Source organism: Chelon labrosus, assembly GCF_963514085.1.
Source record: "Chelon labrosus genome assembly, chromosome: 1".
In the NCBI taxonomy this organism is placed as follows: Eukaryota; Metazoa; Chordata; class Actinopteri; order Mugiliformes; family Mugilidae; genus Chelon; species Chelon labrosus.
The window spans coordinates 20,705,407-20,726,366 of record NC_140337.1 but is presented as its reverse complement, the minus strand read 5'-3'; the positions used below and the strand labels follow the sequence as shown (position 1 = coordinate 20,726,366).

The window sequence follows — 20,960 nt, the reverse complement described above, 5'->3', positions numbered from 1 at the left end:
TCACTCAGGTGCCGTTACCTGTTTGCAACAGTTGAACTGTTATAGCTAGAGGGTTAAAAATATACTGTGGGGTCCCTTTGGGTAAAAAGGAAGAGAAAGGGGGCCCCCAGATGGATACCCTTTGGCAATTGCAATGACAATCATCCCTTCTATCCCCTCTATGACAGATTTTGGACTTGGGAGACTTGAGCACGGCACAATCGTTGCCTGTGGTAAATGGCTTTAAGTTATTTTAATTATCCAAATTTGATTGAAACTATCAAAAAACGATCTGAAAGAGCTTTGATTATTTATTTAAGTGTTTATTTATTAAAACCCCATGACAAAGCTTCAGTTGGCAATGAATGTCACTCAGGTGCCGTTACCTGTTTGCAACAGTTGAACTGTTGTAGCTAGAGGGTTAAAAATATACTGTGGGGCCCCTTTGGGTAAAAAAGAAGAGAAAGGGGGGCCGATGGATACCCTTTGGCATTTGCAAAGACATTCATCCCTTCAATCCCCTCTATGACAGATTTTGGACTTGGGAGAGATAGCAAGGCACAATCGTTGCCTGTGGTAAATGCCTTTAAGTTATTTTAATTATGCAAATTTGATTGAAACTATCAAAAAACGATCTGAAAGAGCTTTGGTTATTTATTTAACTGTTTATTTATTAAAACCCCATGACAAAGCTTTAATTGTCAACAAATGTCACTCAGGTGCATTTCCCTGTTTGCAACAGTTGAACTGTTGTAGCTAGAGGGGTAAAAATATAGTCTGGGGCCCCTTGAAAAAAAAAAAAAGGGAAAAGGGGGCCCCCAGATGGCTACCCTTTGGCATTTGCAAAGACATTCATCCCTTCAATCCCCTCTATGACAGATTTTGGACTTGGGAGAGATAGCAAGGCACAATCGTTGCCTGTGGTAAATGCCTTTAAGTTATTTTAATTATGCAAATTTGATTGAAACTATCAAAAAACGATCTGAAAGAGCTTCAGCTTGGTTTTAGAACAGATCATTCGACTGAAACAGCATGTTGTTACTTTACTGAAGTCATTAAGTCCAGTCTTGACAAGGGAGGGGTGGTGGGTGCTGTATTTTTAGATCTGCGTAAGGCATTTGACACTGTTAACCACTCTGTGCTTCTCTCTAAGCTCACACAATTCAGTCTATCCACAAATGTGTTAAACTGGTTTGAGTCTTATTTATCTGACCGCTCTCAATGTGTTCGGATAAAAGACAAAATATCGCCATTAAGAGCCTGTGCTATGGGGGTACCACAAGGTTCCATCTTAGGGCCGGTATTGTTCAGTACCTACATCAATGATCTTCCATCTGTCTGCGATGGTGTGGAAATCTTGATGTATGCTGACGACACGGTCCTTTATGTACATGATAAAGACCCCCAAAAAGTTGCTGCCAAACTGACAGCCACCGTGGATAAAGTCTCAGAGTGGCTTACGAAGTCATGCCTTACACTCAACACTGAGAAAATTGTTGGGTTTTTTTTATAATAAATACAGACAAAGCACTTTTGCTCACATTTATGTGGATGGAAAGGAATTGCAAAATGTTAATGAGATCAAATACCCAAGAGTCATTCTAGACCCAACACTTAGCTTTAAAAAAACACATTAAAAAGCTATGTCATACATTGAAATACAGCCTAGCCAATTTTAGATTTATTAGAAACGCTCTAACAGTTGATGCATCTGAGACATACCTTAACGCACTGTTCTTTTCATATCTCCACTACTGCATGCCAGCATGGTCACAGGCAAATGAGACTGCCCTGAAACCAGTTACATCCATTCACAAACAAGCTATCAAAATCTTAGACAAAAAAAACACTCCAGTCTCCTATCTGTGACATACTCCCTAAGTACAATTTACTCAATTTTCATAATCTAATAATGTACACAAATTTGCGTCTGTTACACAAAATCATTCATAATGCCGCACCTCCACCTCTGAGAAGAGTTGTCCAGCCCTGTGCCGAAAAAATGGGAACTGTAGCATGCCCTTTCGAGGCACAGCATTTGCTCAATCAGCCTTCTCTTTTTAAAGCAATAAAAACATGGAACACACTCCCAATTAATCTGAAAACCTGTTTAGATTGCCGTACCTTCTCATATGAGGTGAAATTTTTTATCTTTGTGTGTGAATACCTCTGTGTATGCTTCTATCCTACCTGCCTTTGCACTTTTGCACTTTGTACATGGTCCCTGTAAGAAATAAACTAAATACATAATAATTAATAATAATAATAATAATAAAACAATTTATTTAACTGTTTATTTATTAAAAAAAACAAAAAAACATGACAAAGCTTTAATTGTCAATTGGTGTCACTCAGGTGTCTTTACCTGTTACCTTTACCCCTTACCAACAATGACACAGTTGAACTGTTGTAGCTAGAGGGGTAAAAATATAGTGTGGGGACCCTTGGAAAAAAATTAAAAAATTAAAAAAGAGAAGAGAAAGGGGGCCCCAGATGGATACCCTTTGGCATTTGCAATGACAATCATACCTTCTATCCCCTCTATGTCAGATTTTGGACTTCAGAGATAGCACGGCACAATCGTTGCCTGTGGTAAATGGTTTTTAGTTATAACTATCAAAAAAACTATACAAACTGCAACTATAAGAGCCATTAGGTGTCTTTTACAAGTTCCTCATTATGTCTTGTGTCTTGATTGGCTGTATTATTTATGTAGTTGACTTATTCTTGAATGTGGTAAGTGATAAGTGATAACTGCATCAGGGGCTTATATGATGAGTATATATATATATATATGTATTTATTAGGATACATGGATTTTACACTCAGAGTTGGAGGAGTGTAGTCAACAAAGACGATGGATAGCCATAGAGTAAAAGTGGCCACTGTTTTCCCTGATGCTAGCTTTCTATGCTATTACTAATATCTGAAAGAGCTTCACCAGGTTTGTGACCATCTTACGCCAAGTCATGTTAGTTTACAGAAAATAACCCAGTTCAGCTAATTTAACGATCCATATTATGAGAAAAATTGTAAAACTTAAAAGGCAGCAGACAGGTCAGCATCACTTTAAGACGTTAAGTTATGCCTTTAATCCAGAATATTTCAACAACTATGAAAGTTTTTGCAGTGCAGCAGCAAAAGCCATCTCTTAGGTGCACTAAAAGACTGAGACTCTCTTCAGAAGTCTGCAGCTATAAAGGCACCTCAGATTAGAGCCCTCATGCTTCCCAGAGTTTGAGTGGCAGACATAATCTCAGCATCGGGAGTTTAGAGGAGACTAGTGAGGGAGACTAAAGAGAGGAAACCCAAGGAAAAGCAAGGGATGGACCAGTAAATATGGTCTGGTCTTTGGTCTGATGACTCCACTGGGGCAAAGAAACTACGACAGAGGGAGACTAGTACGAAGAAGGGGACCGATTGTGCAAAAGAAACTCAAGGAATGAGCCATGAGGTCAGGGGAAAGCTGGACTCTGCCAAGCTCTTCTGGAAGTAAACATATTTTGACTTCTTTACACTTTCTTTTGGTTTTGCACGTGAATCCAAATGTGCCACTGAGTAAATTTAACATGCAGTATTGGTCCACAATGTACAAAATATTCAAAATATGAATTTAATTAATTGGATTCTCCCAATTTTGACTCCAGTCAGGCATAACACTGGCAATACAATGTTCTGCTGGGAAACCATTGGACCTGGCATCCATTCATGTGGATGTTACTTAGATATGTAGCACCCACCTAGACCAGACCAGGCCGCCCCACCCCATAGCAATGACACTCCTTGATGTCAGCAGCCATCCCCAGCTGGATGCAGCCTGACGAACGGTTTAGGAACAACTCAAAAAACATGAAGAACTGCACAAGGTGTTGACCTGGCCTCCAAATTCACTAGATCCCAAACTGATCAAGTATCTGTGAGGTGATCCACAGATGCCCCTCCCCTCAACACATAGGACCCAAAGGCCTAACAACATCCTGTTGCAAGGTACCACAGGACACCCTAAGAAGGCCCATGTCCATTCTCTGATGAGAACACACAACTATGTCTGTGAAGGTTCTCAGTCATCCAGGTCATGGCATATCCAACAAAGGTTCAAAAAAGGCAACTGGACTTGTAGAGTTTTTTGAGAAGACGTTTCACCACTCATCTGAGTAGCTTCTTCAGTTCTAGGGGGCTGGTGGGAAGTCTGAGGTTTTCAGTAGGAGTCCCTATTTAAACCTCAGACTTCCCACCAGTCCCCTAGAACTGAAGAAGCTACTCGGATGAGTGGTGAAACGTCTTCTCAAAAAACTCTTCAAGTCCAGTTGCCTTTTTTAAACCTTTGTTGCATAGAACACACAAATGTTTTGGAGCCACAAGGTCATAATGTTATGCCTGATCGGTGCACGTCAGCATAAACGCAGGTGTACCTTTATAAAAACATTTATTTCAACCCATCTGTACAAGGTGATATCCATACAAGACCCTCAGAATGCATGAAACTCCAGCCATACGGCTAGGAAGATTCAGATCACAGTGTCACACAGAGCCTTTCATAGTCTGTCGGCCCGTTTAGGTCCCTGCACTTTGAAGCAGCACACATAAGGGGGCGCTGTCTGCAAAGGAAAAAAAAAAACTCAAACACTCAAACATTGTGCGATTCACCAACGACGCTTTGAGTTTCCTGAAAACATACACTTTGCCCGACATTTCTAAAATCTAATGTTGGTATTTACAGCAGAAAGGATAAGCCAGTAACGTAATAATGCCTGTGGAGAGCAAAGTAATACTTCATATTTGCTTTAAAAAGCAAAACTGACTGCTGTATTTTTCCCTTTGGCACGTCGCTACCCGCGTTGGGGCCGTAACAGAACCCAACAATACTCAAGACGCATACAAACACACAAAAATATGAACAAAATAAAACTAAACGTCCGCACATGAGCAATACATTATTGGTTTTTCAAAAAAGTCGTAACAGTTCAGTTGGTTCAGTTCCTCTTGGGAAGTTTTTAGTCTTTTTGTGGATGCTGAATAGTGCCAGCTATCAGAAGAATCTTTCCAAAATATATTCAGAACTGTTAGCTTCTTGTGTGCTTGTGGTCTCCAGTGTACAAAATCTATTTATTGTCAATCTATTTACAAAAGTACCCACATCAGGCAAATACCAGTAGAAAAAAAAAAGATGTAATTAAAATGTAATTGCTATTTTTTCCAGCTTTAAATGCTCAAACAATCAGTGTCCATACAAAGAGGTGTTCAACATGTTTGTGGTGTGTGAATGTGATTGACAGGGACATGTGTGAACTAGAATGTAGACACAGTAAACGTGTTGACGCTATTGTGCTGTATAATTGGCAGTTTGGATATTGGTATTCAAATATTTCAAAGACTTTAAAAACAAAAGAAGATCTGTACAATCTGTACAAATGCACGGATCAATACATGCAAGGGAACTTATCAATCACTTTTTAAGGTTTTCATTTGTTCCAAACTGCGTCGGTGCTTAAGGCCCAGACTCAAGGACACCAAGGTGGAGGTATGCATGTTGCGGGCGTGGCCACAGACGAGCGAGTCCACGGTTTGGCTCGGATCCCGCGCGGTGTTGTGCAACGGAGGCCGCGCTGAACACCTCGGAAGCGAAACATCCACCCTCGGCCCAGAGGTGTTGCAATCTGCTTTTTTTCTGGTTTGCCAATTTTCCCACAGCCCCGTTAAACTCCTCCCGCGGATCCTGATCTCAACAGCGTGTCCTTGGGCGCTTTTACGAAACGCCCATGCAAAGCTCGTCGCCCGCATCGTTCACCTGTTCGCCACAGCTGATTGGCGGTGTTGCAACAGCTGAGCGAGGAATGCACTCTGATGTAGCTGCAACAATGCTTTTGACCCAGTAACCCGGGCACTGCACAGCACACTCCCCAAACAGGCAGAAATGTCCAATAGATGTTACAGTGGAGTACACAAGACTTTGCTTTATTGCAGCACCGTAGTCCTGATGCAGGTTTTTCCCATAACTGACCACAAACTGATGTTCAGGGCTGTGACTTTTTCCGTCTAGTCCACATTTGAATGCCTTCCAAAACCACAGCCCGGGCCAGTCTTCCCACGTTGCTTCCCCCGCAACCTGCTAAACTATCTGGGCCTTGTGGATCAGGGAGGCATGAGGGCTGCTGATAGATGAAATCGGGCTTTTGACTATGAGTGTGCCGTTAGTCTGTTGGTAGCGCGTGCTGTTAGCCTCAGACACCTGAGAGCTGCTGGCCACGCTGTCTCGGTCATCGGGATGCTCTTGACTGGCTGGGCCGCCCAGGCCTTCGTCCACCTCGTCCTCGTCGTCCGTCACGGGCGGATAGGTGCAGCTCGCCGGTGGGCGCAGGTGATTCTTGGTGACGCTCCCTGCCCGTGAACCCCCGTCCACAGAGGTAACGACGCTGCCATTCAGCTGTCTTAGGAGCTCGGTGGAGTGTAGATTAGGGACGGGCGACGGCATGAGAGGAGGGTGGAAACGAGTTTCCTGTTGCAAAGACACAGAGACACAGACACCTCGGGTAAGTATGCAAACGTTACCGCTCCACAATTTGGTTGAAATAAAGCTTTTGCAATCCAAGAGACACTCACCAAGGACACGGAGCTGCATCTTTCATATGGGTCCACTCTGAGTCGGCCGTCGTCTCCTCTCTCCAGATATCGGTCTCTCCCCCTCCTGGAATTGTTGTAGAGAACTGGTCTGCCCAAGGAGTCAAACGCCCCCACTCCACCACCTCCACCCCGCCCACCTGAGATAGTAGATCGGCTGTCACGGCAGTAGGGCAGCTCCTGGTAGCACAGAAAAAAAAAAAAAAGAAACCCAGATTAACAGATTAGATGCATAGATTATAATGTGTCTGTATTTGGAATTGATAACACAAAGCGAGCTCTGAGATGAGGGCACGAATTGTTAAGGCAGGCCAGTCGGAGTGAGTTTACTTCCTGGAAATGGAAATGAACTGGTTTTAAAGTTATGTGTGGTTTATTGTGGAAACACAGACGGACTGAGGACAGGGGGAAACACTGAGCCTGGCTATGTCAACAATGTCATAAAAGCCAGACTGGCGGGCTGCAGAATACTATTGCCGTATGTATTTATTAATTTATTCTTACATTATTTCAATGCCAGTGTTTTTTTTTGGTTTTTTTTGTTTTGTTTTTTTCTAATTTATTTATTTTTTTTTTTATTTTTTTTGCTAAAACTTCTGAATAATTCCCAAGACACGTCATAGAAAAGACGATACCCTAATGCCCGACGTAGAAATTTAATTTCCACGTGGGGCAATTACATCAACGTATATCCATACAGTGGGAGTGAATGGGGCACCGAAACGCAGCCTCTAAATAACCCATTATCTGCCACGAAACTCGTTGATTTCACCAATATTTTGTTAGGATACACTAGAAAAGACGATACCCTAATGCCCCACGTAGAAATTTAGATTTATTGATAAATTGATTGCTAACATATAAATTGAGCATTTTTTAAAAAAAATAAATAAAATCAATACTAAATAATGAACAGATTCAATTTGATGCCTCACTTTTAAGGAGATTATATCCTCATATAATCGTTATATACTATAAACCCACAAAACAGGGTTTTCTATGCCCTAACTGTCCGCCTTTGGTTCAGAGCGAACAACGGCTAAGTACTAAAGTTTTATCAGTGCATATAAAAGGTCTAAAATGAGGATGTAGCACCCAATAACTGAGTCATAGGGCACCACGAACTCACAAGTAAGCAGTTTTAGACAAATGAAAATTAATGGTTCCAGTTTGTCTCGCTTGTCTAATGCTCAACAGGAAGCTACAACCGTCTGTCACTTAGCTTATCTCAGCAAATAAAAGGAAACAGCAAAACTTTTATGCAGAGCTTTTTTCTGGTCTCTGGTTGTGTTCTTCTACATTTGCACATGCACAAAATCGAACAGTTCGTTTTGGGGCAGCTGGCTTGTTTTTAGCATTTGGACACAGTTAGCTAGATAGGCTAGCTGTTTCTCTCTGGTTCTATGCTAACTGTAGCCGTTTTACTCAGCTGCTGGCTCCAGTTTGATATTTACCACACAAATGTGGGAGTGGTGTTAAGTCTACCGGTCTTATTTCGCATTTAACCACCATCCATGGCTCATTTAGAGAGGAATGGGGATGTCTGAGGAAATGAAACGACCACGGAAACCAAAAAAAACCCAAGAAGCAACATCTCAAATGTTCTTCATCAACATGGCGCGTCAATGTTATTATCAATATCTGAGATGCACTACGTTCAGATTTAAAATGTTGAAGCTCAAGCCTTCTGGCATCTGGGCAGTAAAGCCTCAGTCCCAGGCCTTAGCCCTGCATGCAGATTTACATAGTTACGTAGACTGACCCCAAGGGAAGACAGGCTGGTCCTTATAGTCCCCTCCACCCTCAGAGGGATGTTTTCTTCCGTCTGAAATTGAAAGAAGCACACGATTAGGATCAACTGTGGCTGGGACTCAAGAAATCCAAAGTCTGTGCACAAAGGGTCCAAAAGCACTCTCTCATTTTTCACTCTGACAAGGCAAAGTACGCGAGGCAGTGACTGATAACAGACAAGCATCCGACTGATTCTGATCAACGGTGTCGGGCCACCGCCTATATCTTTGTGCAGATGAAAAGGGAGATGCAGAAGGACACAGTGTTGAGTGTGGAAAAGAGTAATTCAGTGGTAGTACCGCTCCTCGGGCGTCCGTGCTGACAGAGTTCATTCTCCTGAAGGAGGCATGCCTGGAGAGGGTGCTTATTTCCTCCCTGTGAGAAACAAGACAAAATCATCAAACCACTGCATCTTACACTGTTTGCCTCTCTAATTAAACTTTACACACTCCACTGTTGTAACTGCTGGTTGTAATATGCTTTAATTCCCCTCCAATCTGTTTCATTCTTAGGTATCCTTTTTGTCTCGGTATGCCCCACGGACATTATTAAAGTTTCATCTTATCTCATCTTAATTAAACATCGCCTTATCTCGTACTTCTTCTCAGACAGCTCTTGCGCCAGCCTCTTGTTCTTCCTTTTCTGTTTGCACGTGACGCAGATGACGATGACAAGCATCAAGACCAGCAGGCCACCGGCCACGCCCCCGACGATGATCATCAGCATGTTTTCAAAGTCCGGAGGAGGACGCTCTGTGAAGCAAGAGGTTCACAGGGATATAGGCGGGATTAGATGGATATATAAACATCCAGCCTGGCACTTCACGCTATTATGACAGGTCTTAGTGGTTCATGTTGACAGTGCTGTCATCTACCTCCCAAGCTAATCTCCACTTCCGCCTTCCCCACTCCCACTTCATTCTTTGCCACGCACTGGTAGGTGCCTCCATCCGAGGAGTTCAGGGGCCGCTGAAAAGCGAGCGTCCCGTTAGGGTGGGTGATGACACCTTTTGGCAGCTCTCTGCCCATTCTGCAAAACAAAGTGGATTCAGGTCAACATGTGGACATCTCCAAATGTATTAAGTTAAAACTTAGCAACACCTTGACATGCAGAGTATGCACCTACGCCTTGCATGGAAATGCATTTTGATTTTAATTTGATTTCTAATGGATAGTGCTTGAAAACACCAAAGAATGGGCATAGCAGACTGACCTCCAGAGTTTGCCAGGGACACTTTGTGAACATACTGAACAAAGAGTGTAAATTGCAATTGCAAAACTACTGTTTTTTACAACCTGGACCTAATTTCTAGCATAAAATACAGTCATTTACTCACCGAAATAACTTTTGTGTCATTTGCACTCGCTTAGGAAATAATTACATCAACGTATATCCATATAGTGGGAGTGAATGGGGCACCAAAACGCAGCTTCTAAATAACGCATTATCTGCTGCGAAACTCGTTCATTTCACCAATATTTTGTTATGATACGCTAGTGCTATTCCCCGTTGAGTCCGGAGTTACCTGTTATCTATTCGCGGAGGTGCAGCGGTTTGAAAATGAACGAGTTTCGCGGCAGATAATGCGTTATTTAGAGGCTGTGTTTCGGTGCCCCAGTCACTCCCACTATATGGATATACGCAGATCTAAATATTGTCCGAACAACGCCAAATGACACCAAAGTTATATGGGTGAGTAAATGATCGTATTTTATACTAGAAATAAGGTCCAAGTTGTAAAAAACGGTAATTCCCCTTTAAGTCCTTCTTCAGACAGAAATGAAGAAACTTCTTGGATGTGTCACCTCTCATGTGAAAGTCTTCCTCTGAGTGCCGCGCACACCCGCGGCGGTCGGCTTGTTTACCTGTAATTTGCTACTGCTAGTTTTTTGCAACATGGCTGAATATTTTTCAGATTCTGAGGTTGTGGACGAACCAAAGCAGTAGCATAAGGTCCAGGTCCAGGTTGTAAAAAACAGTAGTTCCCCTTTAATTGAATGACGTAAAACTCGAATCTCTCCCGAGAAAAAAGGTGGAGAATATTGTCGGCAGGTGAAAATCGTGGTCTCATCAACCTGCCCAATTCTTCACGGCCTCCTGCAGTTATCCACTCCCACTTGAATGAACACTGATTCCTCTTATATTCTCAAAATGTCATGTAACATTATCAGCATGTACGCTTTAGTCAAATCTATGTATCTATGACAGATGTATGTCACAGATTCTCTCCTTTTCTGTCTCTACCCGGCCAGCCTTAGGCAGATGGGTCCCTCCATGAGAGCTTGAGGTTCTGCTCAATGTTTCTTCCTGTTAAAAGGGAGCGTTTCCTTTTCGCCATTGCCTTCAGCCTTCAGTAAAGCGTCTTGAGACAATTTGTATTGTTATTGACGCTATATAAATAAAACTGACTAATGTAAGAGATAACACTCAATCCCAATATGCAAATTCACTCCCTCTTGCCTAAAGCTCATTTTTGTGCGGCCCCTAATGAAGCTGACTTGTCTGTAGGTGGTGCTGGTGACTGCTAACCACCCACTGTTGGTATTTAAATAACTTTTTTTTTTTTTAAAAAAAGCATTTCCTCTCCTTTCTATCTTTTTATTTGAAGACAGTGAGACAGAAGAAAAGTCAGATCTTTTTTTTGGGCAATAACTGCTCCGAGATCCCAAAGTTCCCGAGAGTGTGACTTGCCTGCGAACCACCCAACAAACTGTGAACAGTTATATTTATTTCTGAGGGCGCCTTTGGGTAGCAAGAAAGAGGAACTGTCTGGTTTTACATACGCAGCAAACACATGCCCTGCGATAACATCTCACACAAATCCACACGTCCTGCTTCCTCTTCCTCCACCCAGTGCCCCTCAGCTCACTCCAACGCCTCCACCAGCCTACCTGCTCTCACAAGTTCACCCCTCTCTCTCTCTCTCTCTCTCTCTTTCTCCTGCTGCTCATCCCTTTCCCTTTTTTTTCATCTCACCCCCCTCTTCCTCCCTCCTTCGTGTGAAACTGCCTCATCTGTCTGCTCTCGGCACAAGCCGCAACATGACACTGTGACACCGGCTCTTACTTCACCTGCCGCCATTTACTGACAAAGCCGACAGGCCCGTTTTGCCCTCTCGCTGAGGCGGTGCGTGTCGACGTGGGGGCGCGTGCACGTGCGAGGAGAGGCTGATTGTGGCTGGAGATTGCAAACGCTGATTTGGTTTTCGCTCACGGGTTAAGGCGTGCGCGTGCTCGCCTGTGTGTGTGATACATGCCGTGCGTCTGGTAAGCCTTACTCACAAAACTTCTTTCTCAGGGTGTGTTCCTCTGACTAACAACAACTAATACGTATGTCATCATCCGGCAAAAAAAAACAAAAAACAAAACACTCAAATGATATTAAAAGCATTTACTTTTTAAAATCTGTGTGTGCATAAACTCTCTCTGAGTGTGTTTCTCCCTCAGAGGCCCAACTGTCGCTTCTCATAATTCAACAGGAGCCATCCCACCAGTGGAGGCTCTTTTTTTTTTTTTTTTTCGTTTCCTCCACAGCCACACCCCTGGGAACACCTGAACACACCGAGTGAAGTGGCTTCAAAATGACACCAGGTGACTCAAGCGGAAGGTGTCAGGCATCTGAGTCAAACCCTGAGCTTTTTTTTTTTAAACGACGCACACACACGCAACGCTTGACTCCGGTCGGTTTCCATCGAGGCAGCGAGAGTCGAGAGGTGACAGTGCCGGGGCTTGTTTGGTTAAGTCATGTGGAATGGGTGGGGCTCTTCCCCCGCTGCGCAGTTCAGGCGTATTTCAGTCAAGTGTACAGTATGTGATCAGGATACACTGAAAAGGTACACCTAATACAACTCTCTCCAGGTCTAAAGCGTCTTCCTCTTCTTCACTACATTTGATGATGGATAGAATACGTTTAACACGTAGCAGCAAAGCAACACCGACCCACAGCAGTCTGTACCTTTAAATTCAGCTTTAAACACCTTAATATACATTTTGTTTATCATAGAAATGTAAAAGCAAATAAGTATTAATTCACATGTGGCAAGAAAACATGCCTGATATTCTGTAAATCTTATAAAGAATAAAGCCCCACGATAAGACCATAAATCACCTCAAGAGTGTATTAGGAAAACCTTTAAACAGCTCTGAATTACAGTCTTCTTTGAGATTACTCTGACTAATAGAAACTATAATTTGTTTCCTTTTCCCACTGTGAATGACCTGAGTGCAACCCGAGCACGCATCCCATTTAAACCAGTGCAATCCCAAATAATTGCCTTAATAAGTCTTCTGGGAAAATGAGCAGCGACCGGGCTCATCAGACGGTTAGTCACACCGGCTACCAGACAACAGTCAGTCAGTCAGTCAGTCATAGAGGGAGGTGGGTCCTGACGTACCTGCTCCAGGTGAAGCTCGGTTTGGGGTTTCCTTCGCTCACGCACCTCAGGGCAGCATTCTCCATACCCACGTACCAGTCTGCGCTGGCGCCCGACACCTTCGCGTCTGGAGGGACTGAGAAGGGAGGACAAAAACATTTGACTGCTTTTATAGGTTCCGGTAAACTGAAGGTGAAAGGAGGTGGTGAAAGACGTAAAGCTTCTCATGAATTCAACACTTTACAAAAGCAAAAGTCTGAGGTGAAGAACCCTGACAGATATCCTTTAAGCCCGGGATGCTGGAGCATTAGATTCAAACAATGGAGATGAATAGAAAGATTACCAAATATGGTAATGTGGGTTAGATGATCCAAGTCAAACTGAGTAATATGGAGAGACGTGTGACTTCCCAACTTTGAGAGGGAGCTTACACTTACAAAAAAAAGGAAGTGAACACTTGCTGCCAAGGTTCAAGTGATTAGTTTTACATGTAAGCTTACAACGTCTGTATGTTTTCTGTACTCCTAATCTTACATTTGTGTTATTTTGTGACGTATATACTCACAGTGCACCACCAGCTTGTGAGAGAACCTGCGGGGGCCCGGCAAAGTCGGATGCCACACCAGGCAGTCCAGCTTCTTGCTGTTCATGCTCCTCAGCGGGTGCAGGGAGTACTGAATGGAGACCGCGCCGCTCTCCGAGGTGCGATTGGTGGACTTGCCGTTCAGTTCCGTGTCCCAGGTGAGGGTGGCGGGGGGGCGGGCTATGGAGCGGCAGGAGGCGACCAGCCGGAAGGACTGTCCCTCCACTACGATCATGGTGTCCAGGGAAGTGATGGGAATGGCTGGAGGAGACATGGTAGCAGGGATGATGGGTCAACAAACACATCTGCGTACTGCGCATCAACTTTTTTTACAAAGAGGACGTTGCTGCTTTTAGCAAGATTTTTCTCAGAGGAAGTTCAAACTCACTAAAAAAAGGTAGTGGCCAGTTCAAAATTAGCCCTGCATACAAAATAAGGGTTGACATAAGACATACTCGTCCACTCTGCATGTTCTTTAGTGTGAAATACCCTGTTATCCTGCTGCAGAACGTCCTGAAACACCTGGTTTACTGTCCAGTTTCACTTCTGTTACTTATCTTTGTCACCATGTACCACATAAGCACCTACTCAGTAATAACCTCTGTTCCTATCGGCATATTTGTGCCACCGTGAACAGGCAGAGTCTACGCCACAGAGGGCTCGGCCGGTGAAAGCATTTATACCTGCGCACATGTGTGTTTGGCCTCGTTCTCTAATTAGGTCACTAAAGCTGAAACTAGTCCTCTGTGTTGAGTTTCTGTTTTACACAATGGTGCACATTGACATCAGGGGTGGACGGTCTGTAGGAGGCTGAACAAGGAAGACTTTCGCTGAGACACGTGAACAAGGAAATGGATTTTGGACCAATCGCAGCCGTCGTGATGAATGTAAGGTTACGCCGCAGGCTGCAATGTAAGGTCCTTAGCTGGTCTATAGCATCAGTTACCAGAAGAAGCCAGGGCAACGGGTAATCAACACAATGAGCATCCACGCAAATTCATTGTTCATTGTGCAAACTCTTTCCAAAAGTCCCCACTTTTCAGGGCCCTGCAACACCAGAGTAGCGGCGATGCTAGGCTAAAACACAGAAGCAGCTAGCTAGCTTTTTAGCCTCAGACAGAAAAGTTGCAGAAATGTAGAGTTTTTAGAATTTTTTTTTGAACATTAGACCCCAAAAATCTAATTATGAATCTGTAAATAAGCATAAAAGTTGCCTCTTTAATCCAAACCCTGCTGGAGCCTTCGACCCTGCAAGAGAACCTGTACAAAATGAACTTTGGTGAAGCCTAACTGAGAGAGAAAATAGTAGTTTACCAATTTAAAAAAAAAAAAGAAAACAATAGTCTATATAAAATAAATTGTAGTTTGGGGATGATATGATGGAAAAATTATGGAAAATACAACAAAAAGTTGACTAACCATCTAAAACTAGCAAAGACTGTTGGGTATGATGTCAATGAATTCCTTGATAATCTAAAATCACACTAAATTTCCTATGTTTTATTATTATATTGCCATATAAGGTGAGCAGTCTCATATTATCAGACTATGTTTATCTGTGTTACATCATTAGACATACAGTAAAAGAAAATATGCCCATTTATATTACTGCAGTATTGACCGATGTGAAATGTGCAAGCAGTTATTTGCTCACGAGTGCAACACATTTGTTACTGGCGTTGAGTTAATCGCACTAGGATGAGAAACTCACTCCACACGATCAGCGACATCACTCGTTCGAAGTTGCCAGAGGGGAAGGTGCTGATGTGGCAGATGTACTCCCCTTCGTCGGAGACATCGGTGCTCGTGATGACCAGAGACGAGTCCTCGGTGGGCTTGTCGCTTTTAAAGCGCACGCGTTGGGACCATGTGCCAAACGCTGCAGATGGAGGGGAAGGAAAGGAGAGAGTTAAAGGAATGTGTGAGGAAGAATGTGACACAAAAAATTAAGCCCAGTGAGGTTCAAATCCAACCTCAGGGTCTCTTTTGTCACTTCCACTTCCATATACATGCCTGCACCCCTTTGCCTGAAATTACATTGCATTACATTCTGGGCGTTTAGCTCACAGTCTTATCTGGTGCATCTTGTCCTCACTGCTGGTTTAAAACCTTAAAGTACTTCTGATATCAAGAAAATAATAAACTGCAGATACGGGAGTCTTGGCCCTCTTGAAATCTACCTATCAAAATTGTCAGTGTCTCTCCCATCCTGTCCATTTAACACTGATTTTTGAGAAAGTGGCTCTAAGTTCTCTGAGCGAGGAGAAACAAAGCCTCCGACCAACATTTGTCAACTGCAACTGACATATCAGCTTGTAACACCAACAGAATACTTAGAGCGGGCGTCATGTCTAAGACAACATTTCTCACGGTGAAGAAAGGGGAAGTAATTGGACGTGAGGACACTTCTTTTTTTTTTTTTCTCTCTCTCTGCAGAGGACGCAAAGACTCCCCGGCTGAAACACAAGCAGAGCTGTGGGTTCCCGTATCGACCAACCTGTCTGTCCACTCTGGTGATGTGCAGTGATGATCTGCTCCTTTTTATCAGGCAGCGTCTTAAACCAGGTGACCTGCACCACCACGTCGTCCCCGGCCGGCTCGTAGCGGCAGGGCAGGACGGTCTCCTCCTCCGCCACAGAACGCAGAGGCTCCTTTGGAGGGGGGTCGACAAAGTCTCCATGTATGGCTGCCGCTAAAACAGAAAGAGGGGTACAGATATGAAATAATACGTGGAGCTAATTGGTTACATCATGACTAAAGTCCAGTTTTCAATACAGTCACACGGATACTGCTTTTGAATTATTGCATAAACCTTTGACTACTTATAGTCACGTATGATTCAGAGAGGACAGGTCTCTGTCTATCTAAACCACAACACTTCTTGCGTATTTAAGAAGTCAACAGTTACATAGAAGGAAACACGAGCCACAAACAAATGTGGTCAAGCTCTAACTGAGGCCACGGGCTACTTGTCTGTTGCTTCACTTAGAAAATGGTTAGAGCGACTAAAAGAGGAGGCGCGGTTTATTCTTCATCAGCCCAAATTTTACCAGCGATCTGCAGCAGCTGAGTTGCTGCGGCCTTCAACCTGTAAGACATTTTCCAAAACATATGAGGACTGTTCCGACTTCTAAAACCTCAAAGTTTTGCATGAACACAAAGTGGTGTTTTTGCTGCTGCGACTGTAAGCCAAATGATTGCAGGCATTAAAGAAGATGTCTTGCACACATTCTGCGTCCGAGTGCAGTTCACACTGCACTTAAATTAGAGCGTAGGTGTCAAACATGTGGCCTGCGGTCCGAAAGCAGCCCCACACAGGGTCTAATCTGGCCCACATCGTGAAAGTGCAACAGTGACATAGAAGACTGTAGTTTTTCAGTGAAAAATAACTGCTATTCCTAATTTGTCCACTGTTTTAGAGAGAGGACACAACACTGAGACCCAGGACTAAACAGCAGACAGCAGTGTGTGCAAATTGCACTTATTTTGCTTAAGAAATTTCACTAAAACGAACAGAAAAAGTCTGGAGTCGTCATTAATTATAGGTCATTACTCTGTTATGTTACTGCTCTAACCCGCTTGAGATCAAGTTGTGGGCTGTATGTGGCCGTCCCGAACTAAAATGAGCCCCTGCTTTGAAAGGAACAGTCCAAGATACTCAGAAACTGGACGGATAGGACTGTCCATTCAGTTTAAATATTAGCTTAGCCTAGCATTGACTTGAAATTGCAGGGAAATCCTGGCCTGGCTTTGTCCAAAGTTTACTAAATCCACTAATTAAAATGTGATATATATATATTTGTGTTAGCAAGTTGTGGTTTTCAAGTGGGGTTGTGTTTGCCCTGGGCAAAGAGAGCCAGGCGACGGTCTTTATTTAAAGCTAAGCTAACAAGGTGACGATAGCGTTGTTTAACCTACAGCAAGACATATGTCTGCGAAGGTTCTCAGTCATCCACGTCATGGAAGTTTGGGGTTACTGGAAGACATAACTAAATTTCCCTACATTCCCCACTACCCCCTTTTACAAGGCGTTTCCTAATCTCTGTGTGGGAGTTACTGTGGCTCGACCTTTCGCTGTGCGGCTTAATCACCAACGCGAGGAAGTGTGGATGGAAAGTGTGACAGCGGCGATAAAAAAAATAACACAAGCCTCCGCTGATTGAAGGGGACGCAGATGGGGGTTCGGAGACGCACGGCGAAGACACAAAGGGAGGACAGAAAGGAGGCCGCCCGTCGGAGGAGCTGAGCACGCGTGAAGATATGTCGCCCAACTAGTTGCTCGAGATAAGCTTTCAAAGCAAACTCTACCTCAGTGTCTGGACCCGGCAGGCGTTGAAAGAGCCCTCAGAAAACTTAAATAAAATACACACACACACACACACTTTTGTGTTTCGCACTGTCAGAAAGCAACACTGTACGTCAACCACAGACTCGCAAACTTGAATGGACGCCTTTTTTGCTTTTCTCTGATTTTATCTTTCAGATCAACATCTCTTAGACGCAGTGTATTATCTTTTACTGTCCTCCAGCAATCTCATTATGCACTCACAGGACACCACAACGAATAAAGGTCGTTGATCCCGACAGCAACCTGCCTTTTAATGGATAAATTGCCAGGGAGCCGAAGCTTGTTTGCACCTGTCAGGCGAATATTTGTCTTGGCGCAGCGGTAAAACAAAAGCGGCTTCAGTTTTTTGGGGACGTTCTGTTAAAGGCAAACACTGCGTCATGTTTGCCCTTGACAGCTCCTTTTTTACATCACTGCTCCTTGCGTGGAGCTTGTTGTCAAACAGGTGATCGATTTGCTTCCAGACAGCTGACTTGAAAAATCTTTGGTGAATGAACATTAGCTGAAGGATCGCCCCTCCCCCCACCCAAAAAAGAAAAACACTAAAATTATCTATAAATTCACAATATCACAGCCTCTCTGTGTGCGTTTGTGTGTGAGTCTGAGCTGAATCACAACACTGATGCCTTTTTCTTTTTTATCAGGTCGGTTGAGAATGAACTTATCAGGTAAAAAGCTGTTTGAACTTGTTCTTGACTGATACAGTATCTGCTTTCGCAAGCCTTCAGAAACATTTTTAGTTTCGCTATTGAGTGATCAACACTCCAGTTTTTGGCAAGTTAACTTCATTCAAGTCATTTTTTTTTGTCATTCCATCTTTCTGGCATCAAGGTAGCAAGAAGGCACGAGGATGCGTTTTTCCGAGCTAACATTACCATGCTAATTAGCTAACATTTATTCATTCATCTTCTGTAACCGCTTGTTCTGTGAAGGGTCGCAGGGGGTTAGGGGGGCGTGCTGGACCCTATCTCAGCTGTCACTGGGCGAGAGGCGTGGTACACACTGGACAGGTCTCCAGTCTTTCTCAGGGCTAACACAGAGAGAGACAGACAACCATTCACACTCACACCTACGGCCAATTTAGAATCACCAATTAACCTCACAAGCATGTCTTTGGACGGTGGGATTCGAACCCAGAACCTTCTTGCTGTGAGGCATCAGTGCTAACCACCATGCCACTGTCCCAACCAGTTGCAGGTTAGCATTGTAGAATTTCTGACGTCCAGATGAGGCTGTTGAAAATGTCACAAGTCTTGCAGGAGAATGTCTAGACATAACTTCTCAGCAATCCATCCATTCATTCATTCATTCATTCATTTTCTGTAACCACTTGTGCTCTGGATGATTGGAGCTCATCCCAGCTGTCATTGGGCGAGAGGCGGGGTACACCCTTGACAGGTCGCCAGTCTATCTCAGGGCTGCAATGCATCCAATCCCTCCAGAAAACCACAAATATCAACCACTAGAGTAAAAACAATTCCTCCTCTGTGGAACATGAACGTGCATGTTGAACGTCACGGGCCCCGGTCCAAGCCACCAGGCCGAGCTGATGAATGAAACTCCATTTGTCAAGAGCTGACACGGCGTTCATTCGACCTTTTCTCGTAAACCAAACCACCGGTTGAACCAGATGTTCGCCAAAAAAAGAGAGATCTTTCATCTTTTTTTATTAGGACCCCGTCTACAATCCGGCGGTTTTTTGATTTGTAGCTGTGGGAGTGTCAGAGAATCAACACCCGGTATGCGAGAATCTGCTCAGGTAGGCCACGACGCTGGGGTTAGGACGTGATTCACGCGTTTACCATCAGACCCGATGAGTGTACTCCGGAGACAGGTGTGTTTGTGTTGTTTTTCCCATGTTTGCCGCCGTGATGTTTAAAAACCCCACTGTGGAATCCGACTCACCCGCATTACTGGAATGACACTCGGCCTATCCTGCCCTTTATGTGCGGGATTGAAGGGTTTTTGTGTGTCAGTACGTGCGACTCTATGCTAATATTTGAATTTGCACATTTACGACCATTCTGACACGCACCAAGCAGATGAGAACAGATAATAATAACACTAATAGTGTCACAATAAAGCATTATAATACAGTATGCTGTGTTACAGAATGACTTTACAGGCAGACAGTGGTTAGGCTTAAGCAATTTAAGCAACACACACACACACACACACACTAGGAGGGTCTGTGCAGCTCCAATGAATCAGACAGTAGGAGGGATTGATCAACAGCAACCTGTTTTTCTTGAAATGTCAGCCTCGGCTCTAAAAGGTGTTTTTCTAACAGCTCTGCTCCAGCTATTCTTGAGAAGAGAAAAAAGAAAATGGCACAGTGTCCAAATAATTCAGCTTATGCACACGCGTGACGCCCCGCGGGGGCAGCGTACGAACCTAAAGAAAACCAAATGTCGCCAAGTATTCACTGACATAAGACACTGTAAATCCATTTTAAAGCGTCTTTCCTAAACAGTCGGGCGGTTGCGTTAAGAGCAGGCCTAACAGAGAGCAGTACAAGTACACAGGAATACGGTAAAGGTCAACGTGTGGACGTCCCAATATCACATAATTGAGGCTTCATTTAAAGTCATCTTACCAAAGATCCAGAGACACAGAGAGAGCCTGCTCAGCAGAGATGTCATTCTCCTTGCCAGGTTTGTTTGTTTTTTTTTAATTTTTTTTTTGGTTAACTGTGCACAAGTTGCTGGGATAACTTCAGAGTAAAAAAGCTCATGAGTCCAGGTAATAGGATCCTAAGTGACAGGCAGGCAGGCATGGAGCACTGAGGCAAACTCATGCCTAGTGCGGCCGGATCATCATCCCTGGTTGTCTTCTCGTTTTTTGTTGTTGTTAAATCCAGCCCAGGGCAACAGAATATATCAGCTGTGTTATTCAGTCCGCATGAAAAGTGTAAATCCCTTAGTTAGTTAGGAGCACGCCATCCTGTTTGCCATTTCTAAAAAAAAAAAAAAGAAAGAGGAGAAAGAAGGCGCAGCTTCACGCAGCTTTACCTGTTTGGGATACACCTGTTTGTGCTACACCTCTCCCTCTCTCTCTCTCTCCCTCCCTCTCTCTATCTGACACACACACCTAGCGACTCACAAAAACACTCCGAGAAGTCGCTTTTCCGGTTTGGCCGAGGCAACATGACAGTTATTCCTTTCCCGTCTTTACTTGCTCCGCTCTGAGGAGAGGCAGCTGAAAACCAGGCACAAAGAGGCAGTTTTAACTGTCGGGCCGTGCATCATAATAGCCACACCGATACCACA

General features: G+C 43.8%; 1 protein-coding gene across 1 annotated transcript; it reads right to left on the bottom strand.

The window, feature by feature from the left end:
- Nucleotides 1-1,638: 1,638 nt before the first annotated feature.
- On the bottom strand, nucleotides 1,639-20,890 carry LOC311489622 (nectin-4-like). The gene is made up of 11 exons (XM_084546780.1): nucleotides 20,288-20,890; nucleotides 15,841-16,035; nucleotides 15,055-15,222; nucleotides 13,326-13,604; nucleotides 12,782-12,896; nucleotides 9,263-9,417; nucleotides 8,987-9,140; nucleotides 8,688-8,763; nucleotides 8,360-8,422; nucleotides 6,580-6,777; nucleotides 1,639-6,475 (listed from the first exon to the last, which is right to left on the bottom strand). Exons 1-11 carry the CDS (start codon nucleotides 20,331-20,333, stop codon nucleotides 6,089-6,091), a joined length of 1,836 nt encoding a protein of 611 aa, XP_084402906.1. The 5' UTR covers nucleotides 20,334-20,890; the 3' UTR covers nucleotides 1,639-6,088.
- Between the last annotated feature and the right edge of the window lie 70 nt (nucleotides 20,891-20,960).